Source organism: Protopterus annectens, chromosome 12.part0 (genome assembly GCF_019279795.1).
Source record: "Protopterus annectens isolate FY-2018-M chromosome 12.part0, PAN1.0, whole genome shotgun sequence".
NCBI lineage: Eukaryota > Metazoa > Chordata > Ceratodontiformes > Protopteridae > Protopterus > Protopterus annectens.
In genome coordinates this window covers 634,604,611-634,619,724 of record NC_056746.1, presented here as the reverse complement: position 1 = coordinate 634,619,724, position 15,114 = coordinate 634,604,611, and the positions used below count along the sequence as shown (strand labels likewise).

General features: G+C 43.5%; 1 protein-coding gene across 3 annotated transcripts in view; it reads right to left on the bottom strand.

The window, feature by feature from the left end:
- Nucleotides 1-15,114, bottom strand: part of MICALL2 (MICAL like 2) — a 976,695-nt gene that overhangs the window by 404,595 nt on the left and 556,986 nt on the right. For all 3 annotated transcript variants that reach the window (XM_044089760.1, XM_044089761.1, XM_044089762.1), the window contains exon 7: nt 756-811. In XM_044089760.1, coding sequence (XP_043945695.1) covers nt 756-811 — 56 coding nt within the window. The remainder of the gene's footprint in view (nt 1-755; nt 812-15,114) is intronic.

Here is a 15,114-nt window from a genome sequence, read left to right as displayed (position 1 = left end):
GCCTGCCAGCAAGATAACCCAAGAGTAATGACTGCAACAGTGAAACACGATGAACATCCACACTTGCCGAAGTCAAAAGGGGGCAATGAGGATTACCATGTTCTTCAACCAGGGTGCTTTCTGAAGGAATTTGGGGATTGGAGGTAGGGGAAGATAAGCATATAAGAGACTAGAGGGCCAAACGTAGACTAGAGCAATTCTAGGTGACTGTCCCTGAGGGGGAATTAGGGCAAATAATCTGCTGCATTTGTTGTTGAGGGAAGAGGTGAACAGAATGCAGCAAGGCTGACCTCATTTGTGGAAGATCATGTCTGCCATTGTTTGACTGAGAGACCACTCGTGAGCCATCAGGATGGTCCTTCTGGGTTTGTCCACTAGAAAGTTGGATTTCCCTGGTACGTGCATTGCCACAAGAAAGATGCTGGAGGAGATCGCCCACTGCCAGACTCTCACTGCTTTTCTGCAAAGGTGGTAAGATCTGGTTACCCCTTGTTTGCTGATATACCAAACTACTGACATTGTCTATTTGGATAGCAACTGTCCCTAGAGGGGTTGCAGGTTGAATTTTAACAGTCTTACAGCCCCTCTCCCACTTCTCGCCACAAACATCACTGCCTTGCATTCCATAGTTTTTGTGCACAGTTTAGACCAAAACATTAACCATGCTTTTTCTACTCTGCAAAGGAATGAAAGGGGGGTTACCGACTCTGGTGTGCATAAAGAGAACAAAGAAATGCAAAATATGAATTGCTTACCTTCAAAAGAGCTTGGGGATTCTTTGACAGGTTTACTGGTTGGTGAGCTTGGAAGCCTGTAAGTAAAGTAGAATTTCAGACGATAAATTAGTACAATTATGCATGTTCCTTTTGTTGACCAAGTAACAATCATGCAAACATTTTAAGTCACAAACCATGGTGCAGAGAGAAACAAGATGTATCCAGTTTAACAAAGATATATATAGCTATACACAGATATATCTTTGAGATTCATTAAACTATAGTTGTTTACAAAGACCAACTCCCTAAAGGGCCACTGCCTTGAAAATAATTAACCACAATAAATCCTGAATAGGTAGATCAGTTAATTGCCTCTGCATACAGCCATACATGTCAGACTTATACACGTGAAAAGGAACTACACATAAGGGAGCACTACATAAAGTAAAAATAGCAGCTGCAGCTGGAACAAAACTTGGCATGTATTTCTGGATGAAACATCTGTGGTATGCAACAAAGGGCAAGACAAATAGAATATCCAGTGCCTTTGCCAGATAAAATGAAAAGCAATTTAGTGTCAGCCAAGCAAAGCTCTCAACCTCTTATCTCCAGAGATAGGGACAAATCCAAAATAATCAGGGACATTACTTTAAATATTAATACTATCAATTTAAGAAGTTGACCGCAGTTGGCAGAATAAGATGATGTGAATTAAAATACATTTTCTGAAGTAAAAGAATACTGACATTATTAGGGTAATCACCAATGTTTTCTTCCCATACTGCGAGTTTTGGAAGGGATAAAGAGGAATACAGCAACATGTTCAGTCACAGAAACAGCTGAGAGGTACAAGCTAATGTACAGTGTGTAAATAAGGGACATGGCAAGAACGTAAAACTAGTCTGCAAATGGCTGTGTAGAGGGGAAATCTAGAATCATGTGGTTTTATCAGCAGTAAACTGGAACAGCTAAAAAGCCGTGAAGACAGCCCAAGAAAAGCAGTAGAAATCCCCCAACTGGAGCACAAAGGCAGCAAATGTATGACCGCCAATAGTGGAAAAGATGTTTGCGTGTAGAGAATGCAGCAGATCTGGCAGAATGTGAATGCATCAAGATGTAACTGAGAGATGCAAACGTATTTAGATCTAACAGAAGCATATTGCAAGATTTATCCATGGTAGAGAATCTGATTATAGAAGCAACTCACATCAAACTAAAAAAAAATAAAAAAGTACAGGGAACCATAAATATTTGCTGTGAGCTAAAGAGCTATGGGTAATCTAGAGGTAACAAAGACAAAATGAAGCACGTTATCATAATTAGCATCCATGCAGCTAACTTAGGCCTTTTCACATGAGGGTGCACTAGGACCTATGTTAAAAATGTGCAGAGGTTTTGGACACATAATGACCACACTTTGCTTACTTGGGATAAGCTTGGAGAACTAAAGAAGCCTTGACCATAGAAGAGCTATTAAAAGAAGTTTTGCCTTTTCCATTTTTGCTGTTGTAATTACTCTTTACAAAAGAAGAAAGGGAATGCATGCATTCAGCAGCTTCCTACCACATGGGATAAAGTAGGTGTTTTACTGCTCAGTCTCTACCTACAAGGTGCATGGAAATCTGGAACAATTACTTAACTTAGTTATTGCTCTAGGAAGCAAATAAGTCCATGTCAGACTCCCTCTACCTTCGTACAAGTGTTAGAAAGTCCTGTTTGCCTAATTTTCACTTGTGTACATTGCAGCAGGGTGTGTTCAGTAGGTGAAGTAGTGAAGTCTGGTTTCAGAGATGTATATGACTTACAACAGATCCTCTTCCAAGGCACATGGTTGAAGATGCAATTTCTTAACATACAAGCAACTGACTTTAGGTTTGTACTCACTTTTGTTATAGGAATCAGTTAAGATCAGGTAATACTGGAAGGGTGGTAAAGGGATGCTCCAAGTTAAACTAGGGAGGCAGCAAGGGAGACATATGGGTACACACCTGCTTACAGATAACTTAATGGGGCAGCTTCTCGATAAGCAGTAACATGAGTTAGTTAGTCTATAAATGCTAAATATGCATACAGATCGGTAGGATAAGAAGCATTTTGTTTAACTCTGCTCCTCTTCTCATCATCTAGCTCCCTTTACCAAATAGCTTTGCAGTATTGTAGGTAAGTAGTAGGCAATCAGCCTGCAAACCTTTACAAGCATAGCCAATAACCCATACAGTAATAAAAGACAGACTAAGGGAGAACATAAGGCCACCAATCCAATTATCCTGATTTACCCTGAAGGTACAAGGGTGCCACTCTGCTTGACATGCGGTGGAAATTGTTCCAGAGGTGGTGATACATTGGGATAGGAATCTATCATGACAAAATGTCTTATTTATCTGTTTAGTTATGTTAGTTTAGGTTGTTCAATCAGATGTGTGAAGAGGACTTATTCTGTTAAGGAACAGATGGTCATAGAAGGTTGCATCTTTTGTGGCTTGTAGGGGTAGACAAAGATTCCCATGGCGGGTATCTCCAAGAGAATGAGCAGAGAGAGACAGCTGCCAGTCTGTCCTAATAACCATGACTTTTCTGCCCAATGATCTTTTTTAGTTATACACATCCAGGGTCTCTCAAGTTGAATGATATGTTTAGACAAATACATGACAAAAAGGGCATTATATTCAAAAATGGGTCTGTTTATATACGAGTAAAGGGGAATCAAAATATTTTTAGATCTAGAGAACATGTCTTTGAAAATTAGATGAGCCAGATAGATGACTTTCTGAACTACTACAAAGAGAAGATGGTCAAAAGATAATAACAAGAGTGCCTTGATCTCTTGGGATTGTATGCCACCTATATGGTACGGGAATATGTTTTGTTTACAGAAAATTACCTAAGTTACATTTTTTACAATTTGAGACCACTGTCCTTGCACCACTTGTTAACATGGTCTCTCCCATGCTGGAGCAATTGTGAGTCATTGGAAGAATGAATAGCTCGCAGTCTACAGCCATCTGTAAACACAGATAACCCACAGACCAGGAGTACTATACTGAAAGTCTGACAAACAGATGCCAAACAGGAGATGACAAAACACTGAGCCATGTTGTACACCACTAGTACTTTTTGTCCTTCAGAAGTGGTAACTCTGACCACATGAGTTCTGTCAGACAAACATAAGCTATCCACCCCACAAGTTAAGGATTTATGTTAATTTGTCAATAATGCCTGCATGAGAAACCATGTCAAAGGCCTTGGCCAGGAATTTAAAAAAGCTATGCACTGCTACAGTGACATTTAAAAAAAAAATAAAAAAATAAAAAACAAATGAGATGAAATAAGATGAAATAGCCAGGATCTTCCTATGGCAAAACAGAACTGATGAGGGTCCAGGGTTAACAAATTTCCAATGTCCAGATTAATGAGGTCCGAGATGACACATTCCATAGCTTTACATGTTGGACTAATGAGACTGATGGTCTATGGTTGTGCCACCCTTTGGTAAATGCATTACAACAGCTGTCTTCCAGGCATGAGGAATGCAGGTAGTAGAGAGGTTTAGATTATATAGGGGTTCAGATAAGCCATATCTGGTACTAATAATCAAGCAACCTGGTAGGTTATCTTGGTCCATGAATGACATTTCCTTACGTTTCAAAAGAACTAACAGGACTTGCTCCTTAGTAGTTGCGTGGCGGCCGTAACTATGCCATCTGTGCAACAGATATAGCTGTGGGTAAAGTAACCCTTGTGCTAGAAAAGTCAACTAGGATATTAGCTACTTCCTGTGGATTAGAGTGGGCAGCATTATTGTGGACTACACCTCTGAATTGTTTGGTGTTAGGTCTTAACTTATAGACATAGTTAAAGAAAAATTTCGGTTATTGGCTATTTCAAATTTATACGCAGCTTTGAGCTTCCTAATGGTTCACTTAAATTCTTTACTAGTTTGATTAAGGTAAGCAGAGTGAGATTTCTTTAAAGCATTAAGTAATTTCTTTCGCTTGATAAATAATTTATTTATGTAGGTATTCCACCTGGGGGCGTTTTCAAATTTCCTATTTTCTGTGGTATAGACTAAGACTGCCTTATCAATACAACTATTTATTAAATGGGAGTAGAAGTCAAGAGGCATAGTCGGCATATTTAGCAATGGCATCCACTGAATGAGGACGGCAGTGAAATTTATTTAGGACATCACATAAATAAAGAACGTTTAATTTTGAGAAGTCTTTAAATACAGGGTAGTTGCAGGGGAAGTACCACCAGTTTTAAAGGAAATGTCATTGATTTATGGTTTGATTTAACAAAAGAAAATGATACATACAGAGATATACAAGTAGAAGTCATATTTATGAAGATAAGGCAACAGTATTGGGGCCCCCTAGGAGGATCGTTAACTGTATAAGAGAATCAGCATTTAGAATGTCAGTGAAACATTAAATATTTTGACAACTGGCAGGGCAAATGAGCCAGTATACTGATGGATTTCTAAGGTGCTAAAAGAGCTATTGTGCTCAGAATAGGACTCTCGTTGAGTTCAATAGGTTATCTATGAAGTGGATTTTTTTTTATTTTACCTATTTATTAAATAGGTAAACCAGCTGGACACAGTGTCCCCTTTCATGGGTGACCATGAAGCACTTTCTAGATAACTGACTAGTTCAAAGTTATACGGGAAGTAAATGGAGGTGGAAGAAAGTACAGGTGTATACACTTACCATAAATATAGATGTTCGAGTGTATTCATTGTTGCAGTCATCACACTTGGGTTATCCTGCCAGGGGTAGCCCTCAGTTGGCCCGAATACCAGAGGCTTAGAATTTCTGCGTTGGTTGCTGTTGCTCCAGCACTGACATCAGGTCGTCAGTGGTATAAAATCAGGCAGCCGATGCCATTACACCAGTTTTTCTTGCCCCAACCATCAGCAGCCTAGGTTATGGTGGAAGAACACCACCAGTAGAAAGTAAATACCAACATTTTTCTGCAAGGAGAGAGGAAAGGAGAGCGAGAGAGAGAAGGGGGATGAAGGGTGGGAAGCCAGGACTGCAAAACAGTGAATACACTCGAACATCTACATTTATGGTAAGTGTACACAACTATACTATGTTCTTCATGTTTCACTGTTGCAGTCATCACACTCTGGTTGATTCCCAAAGCTGAAGTAGTGGGTGATGGCAGTCAAGAAGACTGGGGGCTGGCTAGGATGCTCTGCAAGACTGCAGTGGCAAAGTTTGCCCCAGATTTGGAGACAGGCAGATGGTAATGCTTGGTGAAGGTATGAACAGAAGTCCATGCTGCAGCCCTCCAGGATGTCTCTGGTAAGGACCCCTCTGAGAAAAGCTGCAAAGGTGGAGGCTGCCCTGGTGGAATGCATCCTGACCCCCATTGGGGGTGGTTTTCCATGCAGTTTGTAGCAGAAATGGATGCAGTGGGCTATCCATATGGAGATTGTTTGTTTGGATATGGCCTTGCCCTCTGTTCCTGTTATGAAGCTAACTAGCAGTTGGTCAGTTTTTCTAAAAGATTTAGCCCTATCCAGATAGAATCTGAGCTGTCTGTGCACATCTAGAGAGTGTAGAATCCTTTCCACCTTGTTTTGTGGTTAGGGAAAAAGATGGGCAAATGAATGGATTGGTTTAGAGCCACACTGCACACTACCTTAGGCGTGAAGTCCTGAGGGAGACCCTGTCAGTATGGAAAATGATGAAGGGCTCTACAGCCATGAGTGCTTGTAGCTCTGAAACTCTTCTAACTGAAGTGATGGCCAGAAGCAGGGCTGTTTTCCAAGAGAGGAATTTTAACTCTGCTGAAGCTGCAGGCTCAAAAGGGGGAAGGGTGAGCTTTTCCAACTCAAAGTTAAGGTCCCAAGCTGGGGTAGGGTCCCTTCTGGGTGGCCTTAAGTTGTTAGCCCCTCTTAGGAACTGTTTGATAAGAGGGTGTGAGAAGAGAGGAAGCTCTGTGTTGTAATCAGCAGAGATGGCAGAGGCATGAATTTTAATAGAAGAGAAGGATAGACCCCTGTGCAGTAGATCTGCTAGGTAATCCAGGATGAGAGGAAGGGAAGGCTGTACTATTTTGGCTCCCTTTGCATGGATCCAGGTGCAAAACCTTTTCCACTTGCCAGCATAGGATTTTCTAGTGCTGGGGCATCTGGTCTCCCGTATAACCTCCAGAACTTACTTGCTTGCTAAGGCTGGCAGCTTAAGGAGAAGTCAGGGAATAAGCCAGGCTGCCAGGTTCAGTGTCTGCAAATGTGGATGCATGAATTCTCCATTTTTCTGTGTCAGAAGTGTTGGGATCTGAGGAAGGTGCCATGCTGGCAGGGGTGACAGGCTGTGCAGTAGTGGGTACAAGCGCTGGCATGGCCAGTCTGGGGCAATCAAGATTGCCCTTGGTTTCTCCTCCCTTATTTTGAGCAGTACCCTTGAAATGAGTGGTAGAGGGGGAAATGCATAAATTGAGAGGTTTACCCATTGGAAGGACATCGCATCCACTTTCCAGGACTTGCTGTGAGGTTCCCTGGTGCAGAATTTGCTGAGCTGATGATTGTAGCAGGAGGCAAAGAGGTCCACCTTTGGGGGGCTCCATTTCTGGGTTATAAGGTTGAAGGTTATGTGGCCTAGCTGCCACTCGTGTGGGTCTAACAGGTTAAGTTGTCTGCCGGGAGTTTAGGGAGCCTGGCAGGAATTGTGCTAGCAGGTGTATTTGCATGGTTGAGGCCGTGTGCCATATGGTCATGGCGAGCCTGCAGAAAGGGTAACAGAGAGTCCTTCCCTGCTTGTTGATGTACTACATTAATGTGGTGTTGTCTGTTTAGATCAGTAGAGGTCCTGGAGTGAGTAGAAAGCGATCAGTGCATGCTGAAAGTACAGTTTTGTACCTACCATAAATGTAGATGTTCGAGTGTTCACCCTGCTGCAGTCATCATACTTGGGTTATCCTGCCATCAGGCGGTCCCGCAGTCAGTCTGAGTTCCAAAGTCTTGGTCCGGCGTCGGTTGCTGTCGCTTCTTCCCTGACGTCAGAGTGCCAGGGGTATATAAGAGGCATCCGACGCCACTTTCTTCAGTTTTTCTTGCCCCAGATGTCAGGTGCCCCCAATAGGTAGGCAAAATATATATATATAGCTAAATAAAAATAAAACAATACCTTTAGGCGCAAGCAAATACACCACAGAGGTTGCATAGGATAGAGTGGTACAGATAAGTTCAGCTAGTTCAGAGGGGATGGAGGGAGGGTAACCTGGACTGCAGCAGGGTGAACACTCGAACATCTACATTTATGGTAGGTACAAAACTGTACTATGTTCATCGTGTCACCCTGCTGCAGTCATCACACTTGGGTTGAATCCCAAAGCTAAGGATGGGAGGTGGAGTTTAACAGAGTTAGAAGGAGCTAGTAGGCCCTGCAAAACTGCAGTGGCAAAACCAGCTATAGTCTTAGAAAATAGAGGTAAGTGATAGTGTTTGGTGAAGGTGTGCACTGAACTCCAAGTTGCAGCTTCCAGAATATCCTTGATTTGCACTCCCCTGAGAAAGGCTGCTGATGTAGCTGTAGCCCTGGTGGAGTGGGACCTAATGTTAGCAGGTACCGGTTTCCCATGCTGCGTGTAGCAGAAATGTATGCAATGCTCTATCCATTTAGAAATGGTCTGTTTTGAGATAGCTTTTCCTTGTGATCCTGTAGCATAGGTTACAAAGAGCTGGTCAGAATTTCTGAAAGCCTTAGTTTTATCCAAGTAGTAACGTAATTGCCTGTGAATGTCCAAAGAGTGCAGGAGTCTTTCTCCTTTGTTCTGGGGATTTGGGAAAAAGGTGGGCAAATGAATGGTTTGGTTTAGGGCCACTCTGGATACCACCTTTGGCATAAAGGAAGGGTTAGTTCGTAGAGAGACTCTGTCTTGATGAAAAATGAGGAAAGGCTCCACTGCCATTAGTGCCTGTAGCTCTGAGATTCTTCTAGCTGAGGTTATTGCAAGTAGCAGGGCAGTTTTCCATGAAAGAAATTTTAAATCAGCTGAAAAAGCTAGTTCAAAGGGCGGCAGTGTAAGCTTTTCCAGAACAAAGTTGAGATCCCAAGTAGGTGTTGGTGCTCTCCTCGGTGGTCTTATGTTTTTAGCCCCTCTGAGGTACTATCTTAGGAGTGGATGTGAGAATAAAGGAGGATCCGTGTTGTAATGAGCTGAAATTGCTGAGGTGTGGATCTTAATAGATGAAAAGGAAAGACCTTTGTGCAACATCTCAGTTAAATATTGTAGAATCTGAGGAATGTTTGGATCAACAAAATCTTCTTAATTTGTCTGAACAGGTTTTCCTGGTGCTGGGCCTCCTGGCCTCCAGAATGACATCCATAACTGCTTTGGATAGAGGTGTTGGCTGGTTGTTTAGGTAATTTGCCATGCAGCCAGGTTTAAAGTCTTGAGCTGGCTGTGTAGAATCAGATTGTCTCGCTGGGTGAGCAGGTGAGGAATCTGTGGTAAAATCCATGGTGGGCCGTGAGCCATGTTCCTTAGAATTGGATACCAATGTTGGCATGGCCAATCTGGTGCAATGAGTATCATTTGTGGCCTCTCTAATCTGACTTTCAGCGGTACCTTTGCTAGAAGAGGCAGTGGAGGAAAGGCATACACTGTTAATGTTTTCCAACTGAATGAGAGGGCGTCCACTTTCCAAGCTTGTGGATGGAATGTCCTTGTGCAAAATTTTTGAAGTTGGTAGTTTTGGGGGCTTGCAAACAGATCTATGTCTGGGCGTCCCCATTTTTGAGCTATCATTGCAAATACTTGTGGATCTAGTTTCCACTCGTGTGGATCCATGATGTTTCTGCTTAGGTCATCTGCCAATGTGTTTTTCTTTCCTGGCAGGAATTGTGCTTGTAATTGAACCTGGTAAGACAGTGCAGTGTTCCACAAGGTCGTTGCTTGCCTGCATAGAGGGTAGGAATGTGTGCCCCCTTGCTTGTTTATGTATCACAGTACTGTGGTATTGTCCATCTTTATTAGTAGTTGTCCTGGGTGAGAGAGGTTCTTGAAAGCTGTTAGGGCATTCTGTACTGCTAGCATTTCTTTTTGATTGATATGCAGATGCCTCTGATCTGTAGTCCATTTGCCCTGAATGTACTGTCGTGCCATGTGTGCTCCCCCAGGCATAGTCCGATGCATCTGTTGTCATAGTTTGCCTGGCTGTGGGTAAGGTGAAAGGCTGACCCTTGTTGAGGTGACATGCCTGTGCCCACCATAGAAACTCCTGTTGAAGGCAGGGAATGAGTGGTATTGTTTCCAAGCTGTGGCTGTGCTGAGTCCATACGCCTTTCAGTTACCATTGTAATTTCCTCATATGCAGTTTTGCAAATGGTATTAGTAGTATGCAAGATGCCATGAATCCCAAGGCCTGCAAATTTTTCTTGCAGGGAGTTGGGTCTTTGTTGCCATTATTTTGAAATATTGAGTCAGTTGTTGTTTCTTGTCTGGCGTGAGATAAGCCATCTGGGCCATTGTATTCAAGCTGGCACCCAGGAATATTATGTTTTGTGAGGGCACTAGTTTTAATTTCTTTTCATTTACTGTGTACCCTAGGCAACTTAGAAGGTGTTTGACAAATGCCAGATGCTGTAAAAGAATGTCCTTGCTTTCTGCTTGAATAAGGCAGTCGTCCAGGTATGGGTATATTTGAATTCCTCTTTGTCTGCAGTATGCAATTACTGGTGCCAGGCATTTTGTAAAGACCCTGGGCACAGTAGATAAGCCAAAGGGCAGTGCAGAGAATTGATAATGCGTTGAATCTGCAATGAAGCAGAGGTATCTTCTGCAATTTTGTTTGACAGGGACATGCAGGTATGCCTCCTTGAGGTCCAATGTCACTAGCCAAGCATTCTTGCCCAGCATGGGAAGAAGTTGCTGTAGTGTTAGCATCTTGAATTTTGGTACTTGCAGATAGGTGTTCAGAATTGAAAGATCCAGAATGGGTCTCCATGCTTTTTCCTTTCTTGGGACTAGAAAGGGTCTTGAGTAAAATCCTTGTCCTTGCTCCTGTGTAGGTACCTGTTGAATGGCTCTCATGTCCATGAGAGCTGTAATTTATTTTTGTGCCTCTGCCCATTGATTTGGTGGCAGGTTTGGCATTCCTTTTATCCTTGGTAAGGTATGAAAGTGGAATCTGTATCCTTGAGAGACAATGTCTACAACCCATTTGTCTTTTGTGATGATGTGCAAGTTGTCTGCAAAAAATGCTAATTTTCCTCCCAAGGGAGCTTCCAGGAGAGATTTGCTTGGTAGTTTGAGGATTGAGTCATTGTGTTTGTCTTCTGCTAGCCTGGGGCCTGTCTTCTCCTCCTTTCTGGGTAGCAGTACCCCATTGGCGAGGTTTGTAAGGGCCTTGTGACTGACCTCTGCCCCTTGGGCACCTGTATTTGCCTCTCTGTGTTCTGTCAGAAGCTGGAAAGGACCAGTTTTTCGTTGGCCAATTTCTGCTGAAATGAGGGGGTTGTACCTGCAAAAAATCCTTGACCGTCTGCATAGACTTTGCCTTATCCTCCATTTTCTTTAAAACCTCTTCTGCTTTGACACCAAATAATACATCCTGCTGTAAAGGTGCATCCAATAACTTTGCTTTAACATGATCAGGAAGGGTTTGTTCTTTTAACCAAGCATGTCTACGTATGACAGAGCCAGTAACAGCTGCTCTACAGGAAGCTTTCAATGAATCAAATCCACATTGTAAAGTATGTTTGCCCACCTGTTCAGCTGCATGTAACAGATCCTGCATTTCCTTGAATTCAGACTGTTCAGTATGTGTGTTCATTTTTTGTTTTAATTGAGACATTAGGAATTGCTGATATTTCAGCATGTGAAACTGACAATTTAATGCTCTCATAGCCAGAGTTGCAGAGGTGTATATTTTCTTTCCCCATCTATCTAGGTCGCTGGAATCCCTTTCAGAGGGCACAGGATTTTTAGCCATAGAAGCTTTAGCTCCCTTAGGACCCTGGGAAATTGTTTCTGGGTCAGCCACAGGGCTTTTATAAAGGAATTTGCGTGAGTCAGGTACTCTGTAGTATCTGTCTGGTTTGGCTGGAGCAGGAGGTAGAGAGTCTGGATTTAGACTAGACTCCAAGTAAACATCATCCACAACATCCAAAACTGGAGGGATAGCAAGAGGTCTGTGCTGGGGTAGTAAAAGGAACTCTCTGAGCCTTTTCTTAGAATCAGAGTAGTCCTGGCCTTCCCAGTAGAAATGTTCCCTCATGGTATGTAAGGTTTCCCCAAAGGAGTAGTCTTCAGGGGGAGATGTTGAGGGAAGAGAGTCTTCAGCATCAGAGTCTTCATAAGGTGGAAAAGTGTAATCCTGTTCTTCAGAAGAATCTGAGGAAATTGAAACCTGGTCAGAGGAAGCATAATCCTCCTCTTGTCTTGGTCTTTTATCAGGATGGGAATGGGAACCCCTGATTAGGGTAATCAAATCTTCAGCCATCTTAAGCATCTGTTTCTTAGGCATGGGGCCTTGAACTGTAGACTGATGTACAGTCTTCTTTGGTTTTAAAGGAGTTTTAAGCTTAGCATAAGATTTAATGGTGAGTGTAGTCGGTCTGAAGACACCTTCTGCAACCAAAGGTGTTTCCACTGCACCGGGGTCTACTTCTGCTCCGGTGTTGGAAGGGCCTAATGAAGATGGCTGCATCGGCCTAGTAGACTCCGCTTGAGAATCCACAGCTGTCTGGGGTTCCAGTTCTGCAGTCGTCAGGGGCTGTGTAGGTGTCTCACTGAAAACCGGAGAACCGGCGACAGGCCCAGCAGAGGCCTCGGAGTCTGGCTTGTTCCTAGGCTGCCTGTCCTTATCCTTGTGTTTTTTTATGCATGCCGGTCGTCAGCTGCTCCGATGGCATGATATAATTAGATTTCCTACCAAAGTAATGTTGTGCGAAGTCAAAACGGCATTTGATAGTTCGTTTATTAAGCCTAGCACAAAACCGACAACCTGTGACATCGTGGTCTGGGCCTAGGCAAGGAATACAATAGGAATGGAAGTCCTTATGAGGTATTTGCTTCCCACAAGAAATGCGATTGTTAACTTTTTCTGACATCGGACTGAGGCAAGAAAAGGTTCCCCAATGGGGTACTTAGCTTTATTGAAGACTTTGGACTGAAATTCAAATCAAAAATCTCAGGTGTAGGCCGACAGGCACTTGCAAACTGCTTCTGCTTCGGGCACTGCACGGCAAGAAAGACTGAAGAAAATGGCGTTGGATGCCTCTTATATACCCCTGGCACTCTGACGTCAGGGAAGAAGCGACAGCAACCGACGCCAGACCAAGCCTTTGGAACACAGGCCGACTGCGGGACTGCCTGATGGCAGGATAACCCAAGTGTGATGACTGCAGCAGGATGAACATCAGCTAGCAACTCTTTTAGGTTGATGTGCAGATGTATTCGACTTGGGCTCCAGTGGCCCTGAATGCACCTGCCGGCCAGGTGTGCACCCCAGGCATATTCTGATGCATCTGTGGTGAGGGTCTGGGTGGCATGGGGTTGTGAAAAAGGGAAGTCCCTTGTTGCAGTTGCAAGCTGCTGCCCACCAAAGAAAATCCTTCCTTAGACAGTGTATCATAGGTATGATAGTTTCCAGGTCTTGAGAGTGTTGACACCATAGGCTTTTTAGGTACCATTGTAGTTTCCTCATATGCAGTCTGGCATAATGAATGAGTAGAATGCAGGAGACCATGAACCCTAGAGCTTGCAGGATTTCCCTTAAAGATAACTGGGTTCTGGTGGCTAGTTGAGAGAAGTAACCTGTCGGGTAAGCTTGTTTTTCTTGAGTAAGGAATGCCATCTGGGATGCAGTATCAAGGCTTGCTCCCAGGAATACAATTTTTTTCAGTGGGAACTAGTTTTGATTTCTTTTCATTGATAGTATACCCTAGTGAGGTCAATAGGTCCTTTACAAAGGTCAGGTGCTGTAACAGCTATTCCTGACTGTCTGTCTGAATCAGGCAATCATCTAAGTAGGAGTAAATCTGGATATTTCTTTGTCTGCAAAAAGCAATGGCTGGAGCCAGGCGTTTTGTGAAAACTCTGGGAGCAGTGGATAAGCCAAAGGGAAGCACAGAGAACTGAAAGTGCATTGATCCTGCCCTGAACCATAGATATTTCCTGCAAGATTCCCTGATTGGGATGTGTAGGTAGGCCTCTTTTACGTCTATGGTGGCTAACCAGGCATCCTTGGAGAGCATATGAAGAAGCTGCTGGAGGGTGAGCATTTTGAATTTTGGTATCACCAGAAAGGTGTTTAGAATGGATAGGTCGAGGATTGGTCACCAGGTGCCCACTTTTCTGGGTACCAGGAAGAGTCTGGAACAGAAACCTTTGCCAATCTGGTCTGCAGGAACATGCTGTATTGCTCTCATAGAGAGCAGGGAAAGGACTTGTTTTTTGGCCTCTGCCCACTGGCTTGGAGGAAGATCTGGAAACCCTTTTGGGGTTGGCAGAGTGTGGAAATAAAATGTGTACCCCTGGGACACTATGTTGAGGACCATCAGTCATTGGTAATAGAGGCCCAATTGTTTGCATGGAAGGAGAGTTTCCCTTCTAGAGGCACAAGCAGGTGGGCAGAGGTAAGGGGTGGAGGTGTAAAGTCATTGTGAGTTCTTACCATAAGGGGGTGGTTTTGCACTCCCTGTTTTTGAAGTTGATGAACTCCATTGCTTAGATCTCTGCATTCCCTGGGACTGCTGTCTGCTTTCTCTCTGTCTGGACTGAGCTGGCCTTGAGAGGGCTGGAAAGGACCAGTGCTTGGAGGGGGCAACTTCTACTGAACCTTGGAGGCTGGACCTGTAAAATGTCTAACTGCCTTCATAGATTTAGCTTTTTCTTCTATCTTTTTTAGAACCTCTTCTGCCTTGGTGCCAAACAAATTGTCCTTGTTCAATGGAGCACCCAATAATTTTGATTTGACATTGTCTGGCAAGGTCTGTTCCTTAAGCCAAGCATGCCTTCTGAGAAGAGAACCAGTGACTGCTGCCCTGCAAGATGCTTCTAGTGCATCAAAGCCACATTGCAAGGTGTGCTTTGTGATTTGGTTTGCAGAATGCATAAGCTCTTGTAAGTCTATTTTCTGCACAAGCAGAAAAGGAAGTTATTTTCTGTCTGAGGAGTTCCATAGTATGCAGCTGACAATTTAGTGCTCTAATAGCAAGAGTTGTAGAGGTGTATACTTTTTCAGCCAATTTGTCTAAAGCTCGGGAATCCCTGTCAGAGGGGGTGGGATTCTTAGCTGAGGTACCTTTAATTCCTTTTGGTCCTTGGGAGATGACCTCTGGGTCAGCACTAGGATTTTTGAAAAGGAATTTGTGCGAGTCAGGGACTCTGTAGTACCTGTCAGGTTTCCTGGGAGCAGGAGGGAGGGTGTCAAGAGTCA